Source organism: Syngnathus leptorhynchus, chromosome 22 (assembly GCF_054491065.1).
Source record: "Syngnathus leptorhynchus isolate UIUO chromosome 22, UIUO_Slep, whole genome shotgun sequence".
NCBI lineage: Eukaryota > Metazoa > Chordata > Actinopteri > Syngnathiformes > Syngnathidae > Syngnathus > Syngnathus leptorhynchus.
In genome coordinates this window covers 4,019,486-4,037,233 of record NC_141216.1, presented here as the reverse complement: position 1 = coordinate 4,037,233, position 17,748 = coordinate 4,019,486, and the positions used below count along the sequence as shown (strand labels likewise).

Below are 17,748 nucleotides of genomic sequence, written 5' to 3'. Positions count from 1 at the left end.
CCTCCCCGCTTCCGTATGACGTGTAAACAACGCGACATGTGTCATGATTCTGCACGAGCGCAGCGATGTTATTGTTATGAAAAGCAACAAGACAGATAGTATGGTACACCTTCCACTTGGCCGACCTTTGCAATTCCGACGTGCCACGACCGCCGGCCGGTGTCCCTCTGTTGAACTAAGCCCGGGTGAGTGAACCCCCAAATTCCAGCTAACGGCGCTAGCCTCCACCTCGCTAGCAAATGCAAAGCTAGCCTCGGTCTCTACTTTTTAGCCTCCATCGTTTGACTCGTTTGAGAAATATTACCTTTGTCATTCCTTCTACTTGTTTGTGTCATTCATATTATAGTTAAAGCCTCTTTGTTCGCCTTAATTGTGTGCACTTAGCAAGGCATCAATGGAATGCTAACTATTGACCGCAATGGTAATATTTCCAACACGTCACCAATAATGCAATAACAAAACCTAAAATAGTACTGACGTCAACATTTTACATCCCGTTGCACTGAAATTATGTTTCTGCAAGAACACACACTGAACCAAAGAGCAATTATGTTTATCTGTGTTACAATTAATATTTTATATTTTGTATTACAGTATTCTGTGCATAACATTCTCTTTTTTGTTGTTGTTGTTACTGTCATTTTCCAGCCTCTGACGCCTGTGAAATGATCCCGCCGAGCGTCCGGCGCTGGACGCCCAAGCACGTGGCCGAGTGGCTGAAGGATGAGGGCTTCTGCGACTACGTGGACCTGCTGTGCCACAAGCACCGGCTGGACGGTAGCAGCCTGCTGGCCCTCAGCGAGTATGACCTGCGCTCGCCCCCGCTGAAGCTCAAGGTGCTGGGCGACATCAAGCGCCTCATGGCGTCCCTCCGCAAGCTCCAGAAGCAGAACTTGGACGCTTTGGAAGAGCTTGGCCTGCCCTTCGACGGCCACTCGCCCACCGGCTCGGGCGACTGGTTATGCAACGGCGAGCCGGCGCAGGCCTGCGACGGCGCCGACACGGCGCCCGTCGGCGAGGAGTACCAGAAGTACACCAACGGCAAGTACAAGCTGCAGACCCGGCGGCTGGACCCCGAATACTGGAAGACGGTGCTGAGCTCCGTCTACGTGGTCTTTGTCTTCGGGTTCACGTCCTTCGTCATGGTCATCGTGCACGAGAGGGTCCCCGACATGGCCACGTACCGGCCCCTCCCCGACATATTTCTGGACAGGTCGGTGCTTTGTATGCGTCATTAAAACGCTGTTTTGTATCAACAGCTGGACAGGAAAAGAAATCAATGGCTGGTTTTGTTTTGTCCACAGCGTGCCTCGAATCCCGTGGGCCTTCGCCATGGCCGAGGCTTGCGGCGTCATCTTGTGTATCATCTGGCTGCTGGTTCTACTGTGGCACAAGCATAGGTACCTTAAACCGGAGAAGAACTTTACGTATATATCTTGTGTCTTGACTGAACACTAAAAGCCGTCGCGCTTCCGGGACACCGGGAAGATTAACATCCATTTCCTTACCGCAGGTCGATACTCCTCCGGCGCATGTGCAGCCTCATGGGAACGGTGTTCATGTTGCGCTGCATCACCATGTTCGTCACCTCCCTGTCCGTCCCGGGGCAGCACCTGCAGTGTTCCGGAAAGGTAACGTCGGCGCCGAGAGCCCGCCCGGAAGGTTTATTCGTCGGTAGTGATATCAGCCGGTGTCGTCACGCAGATGTACGGCGATACGTGGGCCAAGCTGCGGCGGGCCGTGGCCATCTGGAGCGGCTTCGGCATGACGCTGACGGGCGTACACACCTGCGGCGACTACATGTTCAGCGGCCACACCGTCGTCATCACCTTGTTCAACTTTTTTGTCACAGAGTGTGAGTCGCACACCTTCATTTCGTCGCGTTTGAAATTTCAAACACGCTCTCCCGAAAGTCCAGTCACAGTGATTTTAAATGTGGCATGTTGGCTCCCTCTAGTGGTAATTAATTAAACATCGATTTATTTTTGGGCTGCTTAAGCGCAGCGGAAGCGTCGCGTCTAAAGGCGAACCGGTGTATTTTGGGCAGACACCCCACGCAGCTGGCACTTCATCCACACGCTGTCGTGGGTGCTCAACCTGTTCGGCATCTTCTTCATCTTGGCGGCGCACGAGCACTACTCCATCGACGTCTTCATCGCCTTCTACATCACCACGCGCCTCTTCCTGTACTACCATACGCTGGCCAACACACACGCCTACCAGCAGAGCCGCCGGGCACGCATCTGGTTCCCCATGTTCTCCTTCTTCGAGTGCAACGTCAACGGGCCCGTGCCCAACGAGTACTGCTGGCCCTTCTCGAAGCCCGCCGTCCTCAAATCCATCATCGGCTAGAGGGGGCCGCCGTACGTCCGTCCGAGGGATTTTACACAGCCTGCCTTTGACTTCTGGGATTTGTTTGATCAAGATGAGAATCAGCCAAAATTGTCTTCAGTGTGATTCCAATTGCCAATGACCTTGCGCTTCGCTATATTCATTTCTCCACTCAAGATTCTGCACACAGCATCTGAAAATGACTCCATCGAAAATGGATTCAGAAACAAATCTCTGAATGAATTGCACAGGGTCTTTCATGTAAAAAAAAAAAAATGGATGCACAGAAAATGATAAATATTAGTATATTGTGTTTTTGTGTATATTTTGAAATAATTACCTGTTGGTCCAGATCTTTTGTTCTGATGGAGCCATGCTTGTTCCCGACATAGTATTTCTGCAAGAACAATGTTATTTAAGGGATATCTCTAAAATCTATGTTAACTTATTCAACTTTTTGTGTTTTTTGTACTCAAGCAGCAACATGCACACACCTCAGACTTATGTTTACTGTTGCTCAAAATTATTTGTGTGTTTGTGAGAGTGACACAAACAATAGTTTTGTTTTTTCTCCTTGTTTTTAAGTTGTACTAATTGCCTTGTTGGATTATTTGTGTAACAATGTTACAAAAACAGCCACAGCCATGGTTTCACATAATATTTGCAATGTTAAATAGGACATAATGTGGAAAATTAATGTTTGCATACCAATGTGAGTCCCATCACGTGTGAAATATATCAAGTAAATGTCATCTGCCTGTCTGGAGAGTGTTCATGGGCAGTCAGTGACAAGTTTATTTTGGTGGCTTGGTGATAAAATGCTGCGTCCATCAAGAAATGCAACTTGATTAATCCACGAAGTTGTGCCAATAAAACCATGACAAGCTATGCAGTCAAATGTTATGTCGATAGAATATGCTGCAGACATGTAATATCTGATATTGAACTTCATAGCGGTTTTTAAAAGCAATGAATGTGCAGTTAAACTGATTTGTTTGTTTGTCTGGGTAGTTTATAAAATATGTCATCGTTGTTTTATGTTATTAAATTGAAAATATAAGATATTGCGTCGACCTTCTGCCACCGCGGTTACCATAGTAATTTAGAGCCTTCCGATATGCCTGTAGATACTTTTTGGGGAAATAAGCAATTTTTATTTGAATGATCGAGATTCTAAATTACTTTCATTCTTATACTTGTTCTACAGAACAAAACTGACACAAATAGGGGATTGAGAAGAGCTTTTAAAAAAACAATGTATCTTTTATTTTTAAACAGGCAGACCACAGACAACTTTAGGGGCTTTACACTGATGAGGGTCAGCTGTGTCTCCTCCACAGCCACAATCGACCCGAACCGGCCGGCGACACTTCTCCGACACTCAAAATTAAACATTACCACAACGTTGACAACAATAAAACATTCTGTGGTAAGTTGAACGGCTGATAATAAACCTATTTGTTTATCTCCAAACGTTGTGATATGTTCGTTAAAAAATACCGAGCGTCATATTTGCTAGCTAGAAAACGCCCTTAGCTAGCATACCTTCTACTGTACACCTAACTCAACCGTAATGACATTTTTTACGATGGCAAGCGCCACCTAAAAAAAACGTTGCCTTTAAGTACCACCACCGTACCCCAAATTAACCGTAGTAGAACAATATTCATATAAAACGAGAACAGTTTGGCGTCGCCTGAACATTTACAGTATTAATGTAGTCCCTGCATTCTCGTACGCAGGTGCGCGTAATCAGCAGGTACAATGGCAGTCCCTCCACCATATGCAGATCTGGGAAAGTCGGCGAAGGACATCTTCAACAAGGGATATGGTAATTGTGTTGTTTTTCCCTTCCTTTTCTTGTATTTAAACCCTCTTAAGAAATGTCATTTCCGTTGCGCTTACAGGTTTTGGACTGGTTAAGCTCGATGTCAAGACAAAGTCATCAACTGGAGTGGTGAGTCGAGTATTTTACTGGTAGTACCGACTATAACACATTGTGGGATAGGAACAATATGGACTGACTTCAGCGTGCGTTTATTTCAGGAGTTCAAAACATCCGGCTCGTCCAATGTGGACACTAGCAAGGTGACGGGAGCCCTGGAGACCAAGTACAAGTGGGACGAATACGGACTGACCTTCACCGAGAAGTGGAGCACAGAGAACACGATTGGCACGGAAGTCTGCATTGAGGATAAAGTAGGTATCTGATAGATCTCAAAGCGCAACATTTCTGGCTCGACATCACAATAACGCATTCTCATTTTCTTGTTTAGATCACCAAAGGCCTGAAATTGAATTTCGAAACCACGTTTTCACCAAACGCAGGGTACGTGCAGTTATCGAACAAAAGAAATGCCACCCAAATACACAGCATAAAATAAAAGTGGTATTTCCCGTAGCAAGAAGAGTGGCAAAATCAAGGCTGCCTACAAGCGGGAGTACTTGCACGCCGGTGTGGATGTGGACCTGGACTTTGCCGGTCCCACTCTTCACGGCGCGGCGGTGGCCGGCTATGAAGGCTGGCTGGCCGGCTACCAGATGAGCTTTGACACGGCCAAGTCCAGGATGCTCCAGAGTAACTTTGCCGTCGGCTACAAGACGGGAGACTTCCAGCTACATACCAACGTGTACGTACGCGCGCATGGCGGTGATCTGTGTGTGGGTGTATGTGACAGGAGTCAAGTGAAAGTTATATTGTGTTTCTCCAGAAACAATGGTTGTGAATTTGGAGGCTCCATTTACCAGAAGGTGAACGAGCAGTTGGAGACAGCTGTCAATTTGGCGTGGGCAGCGGGCAGCAACGGAACTCGTTTTGGAATCGCCGCCAAATACCAGATGGACTCCAGTTCCTCCATATCAGTCAGTCTCTTTAAGCATCATTGCATCACTTGAGAAATCATTATTTGTTTTGAATATGAAGATTTACATGTAAGTAAGTATTTTGGTGACAGTGAATGATGAATTCATTTCGTATTTTAACTTTGTTAATGGTCTTCCGCTATCCAGGCCAAGGTGAACAACGCCAGCTTGGTTGGAATTGGATACAGTCAGACTCTTCGGCCCGGTGAGAAAATTCGTTCATATCTTGACTTTTAATTGCCGCATTTTTTTCTTCAAAAACGAGCCTCGTGTTTTATGGTCGCAAGGTATGAAACTTGTGCTGTCTGCACTTGTGGATGGAAAAAACATCAACGCCGGCGGTCACAAACTGGGCCTGGGACTGGAATTGGAGGCATGAGGATCACCGAAGCGAGTGAAATAAGATGGAGAAAACAAAAAAAAAATCTCCCCTCGCTATTCTCGAGCGCCGCTGAAACGTCCCCTGCTAGTCTCCTCTCACTCGTAAGTCACAATGAATTCATATCGGTCACAAATGACCACCCAAACCTGCTACAATTGATCCAGAACACAAAAACGTGTGCCTGTTTGATCAGCCAACAAAATAATATCTACATAAACATAAAAAAATGGGAGAGCCACAACTCATAAATTAAGAACACTTGCAATGCTTTCAGAGCCACAATCCTTTCCGTTTGATTCTATGTTGACAATCGGATCAAGTGAGCAGTAGTGTACATCAGAGCTGTTATTTTTGCACACTAGTCTAGTCGACCTTTACCAATTAAAGCTCTTCCTCTTTTCTTGTATGATGTCTGACTATGGTGCTGCTTATTCTTAACAAAGAAAATGCAGGCGGGAAAAAAAATCCAGGGCATTTATTTCAATGAAATGATTTCATTGCCTTTGCCATTACAAATGTGTCATATAAAATTCCTTGAAAGAAAATCCTACTCAACTTTATGTCATCATGTATTTCTCCGCAGCGCTATTGTAGCTAGCACATGCTTGGAGTTCAGTTCATTGCATTCTATTAGTCGACCGCTTGGTGTCACCAAATACAAATTCTGTTTAAAACGCCTACTACTCTAGTTGAGGAAATACAAAGAGAGATCAATTCATCTTGAGTAAAACCAAACACAGCATCATAGCTCTGTGTTTATGCTCATAATTTGATGGCCAGAGTGAGGCCATCGCCTACAGTGAGCATGCTCAGGCTGATCCGAGCGTCCCTGTGCAGCTTCTTGTTGAGCCGGTCAATGGCCAGCGTGTCGGGGTCGTCGGCGGCGGGTGCCAGCACTCTGCCGCCCCACAGCACCTGCACGGAAACCACGACAATTGGCAAAATGACCCCAAATGTTCCACCTCGCAACTCAAATGTCCACAACAAACGGGCATGTTGTTGGAGGGCTTACGTTGTCAATGGCGATGATGCCGCCTTTCCTGACGAGCTGCAAAGACTTTTCATAATAGGGCTCGTAGTTGACTTTGTCGGCATCGATGAAGACAAAGTCAAACGTTTCGGCCTCGCCGGCAGCCAAAAGCTCCTCTAGTGGAGAAAAGAAAAAAAGGTTGTCTTTTCCTATTCCAATGAATGGAAATGACTTTTCAGCCCTTCCAAACTGTTTTTGGGAGCACATTTACTAGCAAAAGATAGGGAGAATTTTTTTTTTAACTTTACCCAGTGTGTCTAATGCTGGCTGAATGCGAAGATCAATTTTCTTCTCCACTCCTGCCTGTAAGACAGAAAGTAGTCAAAATAATTCTCAACTTGCATGAATGTTGTTGTTTTTTTGTACCTCTTGCCAGAAAGGCTTTCCCATGTCTGCATATTTCTTGTTGACGTCGCACGCCACCACCACGCCATCATCGGGCAAAGCCAGCGCTATGCTCAGGGTGTTGTAACCTGTGTACACACCTGCAACCGCCCCCCCCCCCAAAACAAAACACATCAGGTTATTCATAAATGACTACCACGTGGTATAAAAGGCATGTTTAAAAAAAAAAAAAAAAAAAAAAAAAAAGACTTGTTCTGGGTGGTGACGAAGGCTCATGACACATTACCGATCTCTATGGCCTTCTTGGATTTGATCAGTCGAGCCAAATTGGCCATGAACTGCGACTGGTCGCAGGAGACCATCATTGCGTTTCTGTCGTGCTCCAGTGTCTTCTGAAAACAAGAAAATTCGATACAAACAGTACAGATGATAGATTTGGGATTGTCGGCTCAATTACCAGTTAGAAAATCTGTTCGTTTACATTGTCTTATGTGTTTAGATTTATATTTGACAATATATATTCTATATTGTGGGGGGAAATGAAGGTCATCTCTCCTAGCTTTAGTTGTATTTAGCAAAATCCTGGCTCTGCGTACCAGTCTGAGGTTGGCCAAGGCGGGATGCTCCCTCATGGAGTGGCGCAGGACGTACTGCATCAGCGGGTTGTTTTGCCCCCCGCCGTGACTTTTGGAGAAGTTCATTTGGAAACGTTTCCTCTTCCCTGTAGGTATATAAAACAATAAGTTTGTTATCGCAGTCCAAGTGGACCATGCTCGGTGTTGACGTTGAGCAGTTATGTAATCTCCAAGCCGTCAATAGCTTTTGTAATGTTCAACCAGTAAAACGCACGCTCTTAAGCTTAGAAACATTCCATTGTGTGAGTGACATCTTGTATTTTTTGTCTTAAAATTTCCTGGTTGTTAGCTTTGTTTCAAGAATTGCACCGTTTTTGGTGACATTTTATACAGTATAAATGCATATGACATTGGTTAACCTTTTCATAGTTTCATAGTCTATAATAACATTTCTATTTTTTAAATTGTACAATTGCTTCAGTAGGTTCTGTTAAAAGTATTGGACTTGACTACTTTTGAAATTTGTACAAGACAAATCTATTAATGAACATGAAACTATGATAAATGTTTTAGGACTAAATATTACAATATTTACATATAGAAATATCTATCTATGCATATTAGTATAGATGTTACGTCTCCGTTCATTCTTCCAAATACGATTTTATTCAGACTCAGATACACTGAAAAAATGTGAACTCAATAATACTTTAACAGATACGTTATACTGTACGTATAATGTATGTTACAACGGAAGGTAAATAATACGAGAAGCAGTGAAGGACAAGTCTCGCGAGTCGCGGTAGCAATCATCATCATTGTTGTTTGACTTAAGGCTTAGTAAAATTAATAAACAAATCTGTCTGCCTTACCGAACAAATAACCCGCGATAAAAATAAATCCCAGTGTGAGCGATCCAACCAGTGCTTCTTTAGAAACGTCGCGGAAAGCCATGGCGAGAATAGACTTGTAGAGTGCCAATTACTAGTGCGATCAGTGACAATGGGTAAGAGCGGCTTAGTTTCCGCGATCCTTCGCCGTCATGACGTCACATAAGCGTACGTCGTGAGTAGAGTCGCACGACGTACGCCGTCACTACTAGGGGGGGGGGGGGGGCTACCCTCATACCGTACAAACATGTCACTACGCATGCGCAACTTGACTGATGTTTTTTAAACAATACCAAAAATAATTTGACTAAATGGCATAAATGCCACGTTGGTTTTGTAAATACTACAAAAAGGTGGCGTTATGTTAAAAAAAAGAAACAATACTTGTGATTTGGAAAGTCTAAATGTTTGTATGTATGATAGATGCAAAATGGGGAGAAAGCATTCCTTGTGATGAATAAAAAAGTGATAGTGATGATCATAACCAGCATACCTCTCGGTCGTTTGTGATGGTTGTTTGCTGTCCTCCTTTCCGGCTCGCAATGGATGAATTCCAGCCCTGAAGCCAAGCTTAAAACATCGAGTCATGCACGATCACGTGATCCATTTAAAGCTTTTTTTGAATTCAAAGGCCCCCCCCCCCCAGTACGTTAGTTCCGCATGAATTATAATAATACCTTTTTATGATATAATCGCATATACTGTCTATTTTATGGTATTTCTGTGACGCATTTGTGGGTACGCAAGACCTGTTTTGTTTGCAGTGTTGTGTAATATAGGCTCTCAAACAGAAGAGTGCAGTGTTGTCTTATCTAAAATTGCACTCTTGAACTTGTTAGAATGTTTGAGCCGAAAAGTGCATGTCAAATTATGATTGTAAGACATATACCAATTCCCACAAAAATGGAAAATAATACAAAAACATATTTTAAAACAAAAGGAAAAAATTAGACACATTAAAAAAAACAATTTATATTTATTTCATCATTTTTATTAAGAAATGCTACCTTTCGGCAAGCTGTGCATCATCTCTAAAAATTTTGTCCAAAATGATGCTAATGTGATGCTCTCGGCTTCCACTATCCAGGTTGTCTAAACAAGAAGAGTTCCAATTTCCACCCCACTCCAGTTGGGAAGTGTCCTGTGGAGGAATGCACTCCCTTTCACTGGTGAGTGTTGTGTTATGTCAAAACAGCGTTGCTGGATTTGAATCGTAACCTCTGTTTTTATGAGGCTTTTAGCTACTTTGATATGTGTCGGTCTTCGCTGTATCACTTAGCTACTTTGACATGACATTCACTATATCACATTTGATGCTCTGTTAGGAATGACTTTAGGAGGGTGTGTCGGAAATCTAAAAAATATATAATAATCAGCGGCGTCCAAAGTTTTTAAACGAGCGCCATCAGTCACCGAAAATGAAACGTCATTGAAGCATCGGTCCTTTCAACTCACTCGCCTGCCCCCTCTCCGCTTGAGTGACGGATGAGCGAGCGATACGACTCCATCCGAGAGTGGCGCCTGACAGTTTGATTTGACAGCCCCTCTTCAAACCAAATGTACTCTTTGTTCCTGACACTCCATCAGCCTGACAAATGCGGAGAGGGGGTGGACTAAAGAAAACAGAAGTTCATGTACAAAATGCATTTCCGTGAGTGTCGCCCATTTTTCCTTTTGATCTTATTCATTTTCAATTTGGGGCCGCAATGAATCCCTTCAACCATATTGAACGGAAATGGAGTTGTTTAACCCGTGCAATGGAAAAACATTGGCGATCCAAATATTCAGTAGCCGGAAAAAGTACAGCTCTAAAAGATGTGTAAAGGTATTTTCTGCCATCTTGTGGTACCTGTAGGTAATTACAAGTAGGATGTTTGCCATTTGTGGGGATAGGGAGTAAGGTATGCCCAAAATGGGCAAAAAAAAAAAATCTATTCTATAACAAATCTGTTCATGTCCTCAAATACAAACAAACTTAAAAAGCTTCCAAATGGCAGCCTATTAACCAGTAGGACGCAGTTCCTGCCGCTAAGTGCGCTTGTCGCCGAGTGTGTAAATGCGACGCGCTTAGCCAGCTCCCCGTCCGATGGGTCGTGCTAAATGATTCATGCCAACCTTTTACATAATTTATAATTAATCGCAACCCGTTGGCTTGGAATATATGAATAGTGAAAACGCCTAGCCGCCATAGCGATCTACTAATTAATATCTTAAGTCGCCGCCGCTGCTCACTAGGCCAGGGCGCACGGGGCGGGAATAATGCGAGGCAACAACGGCTGATCTGCGCATTTAAGAGGGGAAGCTCTCAACACGATGGGCGCAATATGCATTTGCCCCAACAACTTCACAGGCGGAGAATCTTTTATCCGAGTTGTCACATGTTGTGGCTAATCACTCGCGGCGCCGTTAAGAATAGCGCTAATGCGTTTCCACCCTCTCTCTCTCGGCTGCGGGGGCGTCTTCGGTCCACTCGTTTCGCCGCCGTCGTCTCAAACGACGAGAAGACCAACGAGTCTGCCGATTGACGGCCAAATTAGACAAGCTTGCGGTTAGAAGGCTCAAAACAGTTTTTGGCAGATGACCTTTGGACACGAGGGGTCTTCGCTCTCTGACTGTATGTTTTCCACATCGCTAAGCTACATTCAAGCTACATTTGACAAAGGACAATTTGCGGTGAATGAGTTCATCAAGAAAATACGTAATGTAACTGATATTGTACATTAAATCCCCGACCTCAGTTTTCAGTAGAAGGCCGCGGGTCAAGTCTGAAGAATTGCGTTTACGAGCCCGATCTATTCTTAGTTCAGACAGTTAATTCTCGGGCCGGCGTTCGGCTCACACTCCCTGCTAGCGCGCCGCAAACAAAGGGGCTCCTCTTCGCTGATGCTCCCCGAGGCTCGGCCACTATCTATTGATCTGCCGTCACCCAATTCTTGCGTGACTTATGCCCCTTCTTAATTCTCATTACTGTGCACACTGAAGCCTTATCGCCGGCCAACAATGGGCTTCTTGTCACTGGGGGCAAGAAAAAATAGGCGAGTGCCAGCGCAAACTCATGAGTCCTCGCCGCTTGATGACCTCCACGCGCGGCGCTAAGCTAATGCTAAGCGTTTGCGGACGCATCAGAAAATTGCATCTAGCCTTTTTTTTCTTTTCTCGCTATAAAAAAATGCAAGCCGTAAAAATGTCGCGGCGATGACTCGTCTCCGGCCCGGGCTTCCGTTCAATTATGTTTCTCTTCTGTTTTTCTACAAAGAGTAATAAAGCCATAAATTGCGCATCCGGCAGAAGGTACGGCCATTCCGTGTCTGAACTACGGTTGAAGGTGCCATAAAGCTCCAGCAAAGTCAAAGATAAGGATTTACAGTTATTTAACACCATCCCGCTGCCCTAAATCACTCACAAAGGAGAAGGAAGCCGCCGCCGTTTCCCCGCCCTTCAGCCGACACTCTTTGTTTGCTCTGACAAGCAAAATCCGCGATTCTTAACTTGACATTCACAAAAAACCTGCGGGATCACCATTAGAATGTTTGCGCCGTATTTGAAGTACACTTGCTCCACTTGTCTTACTTTCAGTCATATGGCCTAGTTAGTAGAGAATGCGCACTAGAAAAGAATCCTTGTTCATTTTTGGCTTCTTCAGACCAAACTCATGACTTGATCGTCAGGAAGACATCCATCTTACTTTTCCAGACTGGTACTAATATGATAAATGCATCCAAAAGCCGTTTGTTAAAGTGCTCATTGTTTGGGCTAAAGACGTTTTACAGCGTGAGCTAGCCTCCATTTTCTATGTACTATGACCGACGTGATTGTATTTAAAAAAAAAAAGATGACAGCGGAATCCAAAACACGGCCCTGTGCGAACTTTTGCTCAAATGTAAAAGTCCCAATCAAATCTCAGATACTACAAGTCTCCGGGGCGTCGTCCAAAACCCCGCCGCCATCCGTCAAGGATATTGCCGTACAGGTCGCGGAGAAAGCGCTGCTTTAAGCATTTCTCCGGGAGCCGTAAAAGTGTATTTACGTTCGCGGCGGGCAGGTATAAACGAAGATTGGCAAACATGAAAATCAAGTCCTCTCGCGGGTGCCGCGTGTCGCCACGCTAAATCATCGGCGGAAAACAACGGCGTGGTGAAAAAAAAGCGCCGCCCGGGGCGCGAGCCTTTTTGCCGTCAATGTCTGGACTCCCGCCTGCCTGTTTTCAGCTCTCTAATGAACTTCATCCGTCTTATCCGGCACGCCGGCGACACGTTGCAGTTTAATGTAAGCTATAGTTTACCGTTTATTACCCGGCGCCGAGATTTAAGGATGCTGAGGATCGTGTTTCTGCGCATAAGTGATGCGGGATTGATTTCCTTTACCGATCTATGAATCACCGGGGTCATTACGGCTCGGGGCTCTTTCATTAAATTGAGCGATGTCTCCCGCTAGCGGGAATATACTTTGGGAACGGCAACGTGTAAACTATCGCTTCATCTATCCCACCGTCGCAGCGCATTGATCCGCTGTCTGGCAAATAGATGGCCGCTTACTCCGGATGTCCTTTTTCATTCATTCTAATGTAGACGGAGAGCGTGACGAGATGCGCAAATGTAATAAATACAAATGTAGCGCTCCTTAAAAATAGCAAGCCGGGCTTAATCTCGCGGCAACGGCCAGCCCCCCCGATCCTGGTAATGGATGACGGCGCTAGGAAATTCCCCACACGCTCAGCCCGTATTGACTTTTCAAATCAAAAGACATTCATGTAGATAAGGGCCATTTTTGAATCCTCATTAGTCAGCGCTAATCTGGAAAGGCAGCTGACGTGCGACGCCCGGAGTGGGCGAGGCCGCCGCGTTTGCGTGCCGCTCATTAAAGGAGAAATAAAAGACAAACTAAATCCAATGTGAGAAGGCGGGCTATTTAGTTTCTTTTCTCACAGTCGCGGAAAGCGAACAGACGAGTCGCTTGTCCATTCATTGAGTCAATGCGATGGGTTGAAGATACACTAGAAGGTGCCTGCTGGATCTCGTGACGAGGCCTCGCGTCCGCAAGCGCTGACAAGACCTCAAACCCGATCCACAAGGCCCGCATTCAGCGGCACCAGAACCCCTCCGGAGCTCGCTCGCCAGATGCGGACAGATGGCCAGTGTTCAGCTACTGTAGAGCTTCGGGAATTGGGGTCTTTTCTGATTTGGATCCTTCATGGTTGCCTTGGTGGGGCTCTGCCATCTACCAAGAGCCATCAGAATTGCAGGGCAGGCTGTGTGCACGTTCATATGAATGAAGGCCAAATGGTCAAGTCGATGTAGAATTGTTGCTTAATTTCCCACATAGCCGAACCAGTTTGCCCGTTCCCGCTTTTGGAAATAATACAGAGATGTTATATTTGACACTAGTCTTGTGAGCCAACTGTAATAAATCAAAGATAGTTAAAAAAAAAAAAAAAAAGATCCCAATGTTCTGATTCTCAGAAATGTTCAAAACAAAACAAAACAGTGCAACTACTTTGCGGTCTTTCTAAATCAAACTTTTTTTTTTTTTTTTTCGATCCAAGTTGGATGTGTTTGATGTGCCACCGTGATGGATGATAACTCGGGGCGTCCACTTTGTTGTGGGCCGGCCCACTGAGCGGGTGCGAGATGTGGGTGCGGGGGGCCAGCTTGAATTGAAGATGGCTTGTGAAAAAAAAACTAAAAAAAACTTGACTTCTTTGAACTTTCCAAATGATTGCAAGGCAAACACAAATAGCAGATTTTAGCCTGCTTCTTCACCCGGCTAGCAAAGAGAGGCGGCCCTTCGTAATGGCTCTCTCGAACTGCCTTAAGGTGCTAATGGCGGCGCTCTTTACACTTACGAGCAAACATTTAGCAACATTTAATAAGCCGTACCTATGAGAGTGGCGCGTCATTAAATCCGTCTGGCGGCGCGCCATCGTCATTAGTCACACGGAACAGATTGTTGATAAACTTCCCCGGGAGACACAACTATCGCTGTGCTTGACGGTGTTTACCGAGCAGAAAATGGTCAAGTTTATAGGCAATTTGTGGGAAATAATCCGAGTTGCCAGTAAATGTTTGCCTTGTCCGAGTCTTCATATAAAATGCTCAGCTCCTAAAATCAATTTGCGCTCCTTCTCAGCCGTTGTGTTAGCAAAGGAGTAGCTTAGCCAGTTACCGCTGAGCCCAAAATGGTTCAAAACAAACTTGAAATGAAAATCCTTCAAAACCTCAAGGTATGACTGTAAACCGTAAAAAAATGCATACAATTTTGTTCTAATGACGTGTGGGAACACTGTACTCATAACAACATCACTCTTATGCAAAATGTTTTGGCGCTAGCTTTCAAACAAACACGTTCATAGCCCGCCTTTATTGAAACGATAAAAGTCAAAAAGCATCTGGATGGCTTGACATTACAGAATAATTAGCGAAGCGAAGATGGACGACTGCTTTGCACCTGCGTGGGCCGGAGAGAACGTTTCCAACCTCGTAGTTAGCCTCCGGCAAAGGCCGATGTTTGAAGGATATCAAACAGCCGGGGTGCCTCAAATTGACCTCTTGTCTTTCGTTGTTCGCGCTTAGATTGGCGTCTCCCGTGCAAAGCAGCGCCATGTTGTACACAACATCTGCTTTTCATTTCCTGCAAGAAAAACAGCAGCTAATCTAGTCAGCATGGGATCCCTCACCCGGTCCGTTGCGGTCTTCTCGGAACACAAATGGTGGAGCGCCACGTGTAGACGGACAATCTATTGTATCAATTGTGAAACACAAAATATTTTTTGTGGTGTTTTGTCCAATCATACATCAGATGCTTTGCTGTTTTTTTTTCTTTGGACGGGAATAGCCATTTCTCAACACGCAGGGCGACGCAAACCAAAAGCCGCCTTGTTATTTCCGCTCGTCATAACCCGAACGACACGGAGCCGGCGGCGAGCCAAATTTACAGAGTGCTTTATGAACGCACTTGACATTTAGCTCATGTTTTCGCACATATAAGTAACCTTGTTAGAGCGCCATTTCAAGCGTTATTCTTGTTTTATGTTTGATCCGTGCCTCGCGTTACACCAAAAGTCTTGGCTGCCGTACAAGTATTTGTATTGCCTCCAAATGCCTGCGGGGCGTCATTACAAGCCGCGTTTAAACGTGCTTCGGATGCATCCCGCCTCTCCTTCGCCACATCTTTGAGAAAGAGTCACGACTTGGCCGACAACTCGCCAACTCATTCCGATTCCGTCATGTGTTGAAACGTCTGTCCTCATCGTTCACCGTTAGGAAATTACAATCAGATCGTGTTGACATGCTTGCGTGCCTTTCAAAGTGCTGTGAAATTGAGGAAAATAAATCTTCACGATATTCTCAGATTGTACACGACTAATTTTCTTTTCTTCCAATCCTAGCAAAGGACGAAGCAGCTCTGTAAATGGATGGATGGAAAAAATCCTGTCAAAGTTGATACGAACAATCACCTTGCAGCTAATCTCGAAAATCTGTAAGTAACTGACTTGCCTCAATTATAAACATAACATAATCATCATAAAACCAACCCAATTCCTTTACATTATGATGTCACAAGATTAGGCCATGCGATTTTTAGCTGGAGGTCGAAAAGTAGGAGGTGAGGGAATAAAATGATTGATTGTCTTCTACTCTAATTTTGAATCTCGCAAAAGTCCATTTGTCTCTCGTGAAAAATAGCATGCCACTTGCTGCAGATGGATTTTTTTCTTTCAAGCAATTAAAAGCAAAACTGCTGCTCTTCAAGCCTTATCACGAGCTGTACATTATGGCGGCCATTTAAGCAGATGGCAGACCGGATCGTATCAGCACGTGCTCGTTCGTCATATTCCGCTGGCCAAAGTGTCACCTGGAACGGTCTGCCATCTGCCATTATGCATTTTGCTCCACTTAAGTGCCATTTTTCATTTCCAACTATATTAAGCAACTCGCTTTTTCGTGTTCCTTGCTCTTTTCCATCACTGTCGCTCCCTGGGAACAATTTTTTTTCTTCATTCGGCGACAAGGAATCAAGTTCTCATAGGTCAGCGCTATCATTCAGCCACTCAAACTGTCACCGTTGGAGTTTGACGCGGAGTTGTAGTTTTTATTTATTTTTAAAGCGTTAGCATTAAGTTAGCCGAGTTTCGTAAGACAATGTTTCTCTTCTAAACCGGCGATACTAACTGGCCATACTAAACCTTATAAGGCAGCTAACATGTTTTCCAAGCAACAAAAGCTCCCGCCATCAAGATGCCGAGTGTAATTTTAAGCGTGGGCGGAGGTAGTGTGGTTGGGTTTGTGCGTTGGGGGGGGGATTTTGGCCGCATTTCCCTCGACGAGGGAGCACGAACAGCGGCGAGGCGCGGTGCCAGCGTGTCAAACATTTAAACACGCTTAAATTAGAGGCTGTTTGCCGTTCTCGGCGGCCATTCGTCTTAGTCAACGTTGCTGCGCCTCTCGCAAATTTGTCAGTAAGCGCTTCCACATGCCACCGCCGAGCAGGGGCGGGCCAAAGGACCAGCTTATCGGAGCCACTGGCTTGCCTTGCTCTTCAGTCAGCCTGCAGTTAATTAGCCATCTACACACACACACACACACACACACACACACACACACACACACACACACACACACACACACACACACACACACACACACACACACACACACACACACACACACACACACACACAATAGGCCTGGCCGTCATCAATCACACGCAAGTGGCAGTCGACAAACTGTGAGCAAGACGTTTTTGGAGACCACAAAAAAAAAAAAAAAGGTTGTGGGCCAATGACAGACATGGAAAAATATGTGGCGGGTGCAAATGACAGACTTTGTGCAGCGCGGCGCAAAGCCCGACGTTCAACTCACCCTTGCTCTTTCTCGCTTTTGTGCGTTGACAGATTGCCGACGCGGCAACTTTCCGCATGGGAGCAACCCCTCGCCTCATTGTAAGTGTACACAACAAACATCCATTGGGGAATTTTGAATCCCCCCCCTTGGCTGTTTTTGTCACTCAGGCCAGTGCCATGTCTTGTGTAAAAATAGTGCTTTGGCGCCATCTTGGGGGGGCCCGCTTTCATTAAGACTTGCCTTCATCTTGTTGAATAGGAAAAAAAAATATTTGCACCATCCTGTGTTATATTGCAGATGTGTAGAATGAGCTTCCCTCACATTTCAAATTGGGCCTTCAGGCGGAGAGGCCTCTGTACGGGTCACGAGGGGGGGGGGGGTTCCTGCCATCGGATCATTAATAAGCTTGACGGCAGCCTGCCAAGTGATAGAAAGGAGTGGAGTGGAGAACAAGTGTTGGAAAACGAGTCGGGCCGCAGGTGGCGCCTCCGGG

At 45.2% G+C, this 17,748-nt stretch overlaps 4 protein-coding genes across 10 annotated transcripts in view; 3 read left to right on the top strand and 1 right to left on the bottom strand.

Annotated features, from left to right (window-relative positions):
• Positions 1 to 21: 21 nt before the first annotated feature.
• On the top strand, positions 22 to 3,219 carry LOC147039473 (sphingomyelin synthase-related protein 1-like). The gene is made up of 6 exons (XM_085903806.1): positions 22 to 185; positions 649 to 1,213; positions 1,305 to 1,400; positions 1,514 to 1,631; positions 1,705 to 1,855; positions 2,048 to 3,219. The coding sequence occupies exons 1-6, from the start codon at positions 44 to 46 to the stop codon at positions 2,350 to 2,352; spliced, it is 1,377 nt and encodes a 458-aa protein (XP_085759932.1). The 5' UTR covers positions 22 to 43; the 3' UTR covers positions 2,353 to 3,219.
• A 402-nt stretch (positions 3,220 to 3,621) lies between these two features.
• On the top strand, positions 3,622 to 5,981 carry LOC147039472 (non-selective voltage-gated ion channel VDAC2-like). Its single transcript, XM_085903935.1, has 9 exons — positions 3,622 to 3,760; positions 4,074 to 4,162; positions 4,239 to 4,288; positions 4,378 to 4,530; positions 4,608 to 4,660; positions 4,734 to 4,961; positions 5,043 to 5,193; positions 5,341 to 5,398; positions 5,481 to 5,981. Exons 2-9 carry the CDS (start codon positions 4,096 to 4,098, stop codon positions 5,570 to 5,572), a joined length of 852 nt encoding a protein of 283 aa, XP_085760061.1. The 5' UTR covers positions 3,622 to 3,760; positions 4,074 to 4,095; the 3' UTR covers positions 5,573 to 5,981.
• Positions 5,982 to 6,035: 54 nt separating this feature from the next.
• LOC147039471 (catechol O-methyltransferase domain-containing protein 1-like) lies at positions 6,036 to 9,065 on the bottom strand. Of its 4 annotated transcripts, none has more exons than XM_085903938.1 (7): positions 8,909 to 9,065; positions 7,547 to 7,671; positions 7,237 to 7,342; positions 6,972 to 7,090; positions 6,854 to 6,908; positions 6,588 to 6,721; positions 6,036 to 6,490 (listed from the first exon to the last, which is right to left on the bottom strand). In XM_085903938.1, exons 2-7 carry the CDS (start codon positions 7,649 to 7,651, stop codon positions 6,338 to 6,340), a joined length of 672 nt encoding a protein of 223 aa, XP_085760064.1. In that variant the 5' UTR covers positions 7,652 to 7,671; positions 8,909 to 9,065; the 3' UTR covers positions 6,036 to 6,337. The 4 variants fall into 4 exon arrangements, with proteins under 4 accessions (XP_085760064.1, XP_085760065.1, XP_085760062.1 ...); XM_085903939.1 differs by having other exon boundaries at positions 7,237 to 7,339; XM_085903936.1 differs by lacking the exon at positions 8,909 to 9,065 and adding an exon at positions 8,398 to 8,542.
• Positions 9,066 to 9,534: 469 nt separating this feature from the next.
• The window catches only part of dbf4b (DBF4B-CDC7 kinase regulatory subunit), a 48,580-nt gene continuing 40,366 nt past the window's right edge, over positions 9,535 to 17,748 (top strand). For 2 of the 4 annotated variants that reach the window (XM_085903158.1, XM_085903156.1), the window contains exons 1-3: positions 9,535 to 9,584; positions 15,800 to 15,891; positions 17,306 to 17,353. The gene's annotated coding sequence lies outside the window, so the exon portion shown is untranslated. The remainder of the gene's footprint in view (positions 9,585 to 15,799; positions 15,892 to 17,305; positions 17,354 to 17,748) is intronic. The other 2 variants (XM_085903157.1, XM_085903153.1) reach the window with 1 other exon arrangement.

Bases quoted from the DNA above. Each gene is read 5' to 3' on its own strand.
- LOC147039473 (XM_085903806.1), top strand. From the start codon at position 44: ATGATTCTGCACGAGCGCAGCGATGTTATTGTTATGAAAAGCAACAAG. The intron at 1,401-1,513 runs GTACCTTAAACC...TCCTTACCGCAG, and splicing joins CTACTGTGGCACAAGCATAG to GTCGATACTCCTCCGGCGCA. The intron at 1,632-1,704 runs GTAACGTCGGCG...GTCGTCACGCAG, and splicing joins ACCTGCAGTGTTCCGGAAAG to ATGTACGGCGATACGTGGGC.
- LOC147039472 (XM_085903935.1), top strand. From the start codon at position 4,096: ATGGCAGTCCCTCCACCATATGCAGATCTGGGAAAGTCGGCGAAGGAC. The intron at 4,661-4,733 runs GTACGTGCAGTT...TATTTCCCGTAG, and splicing joins ACGTTTTCACCAAACGCAGG to CAAGAAGAGTGGCAAAATCA. The intron at 5,194-5,340 runs GTCAGTCTCTTT...TCCGCTATCCAG, and splicing joins ACTCCAGTTCCTCCATATCA to GCCAAGGTGAACAACGCCAG.
- LOC147039471 (XM_085903936.1), bottom strand. From the start codon at position 8,479: ATGGCTTTCCGCGACGTTTCTAAAGAAGCACTGGTTGGATCGCTCACA. The intron at 7,672-8,397 runs GTAAGGCAGACA...ATATACCTACAG, and splicing joins TATCGCGGGTTATTTGTTCG to GGAAGAGGAAACGTTTCCAA. The intron at 7,343-7,546 runs GTACGCAGAGCC...TCTTGTTTTCAG, and splicing joins CCTTGGCCAACCTCAGACTG to AAGACACTGGAGCACGACAG.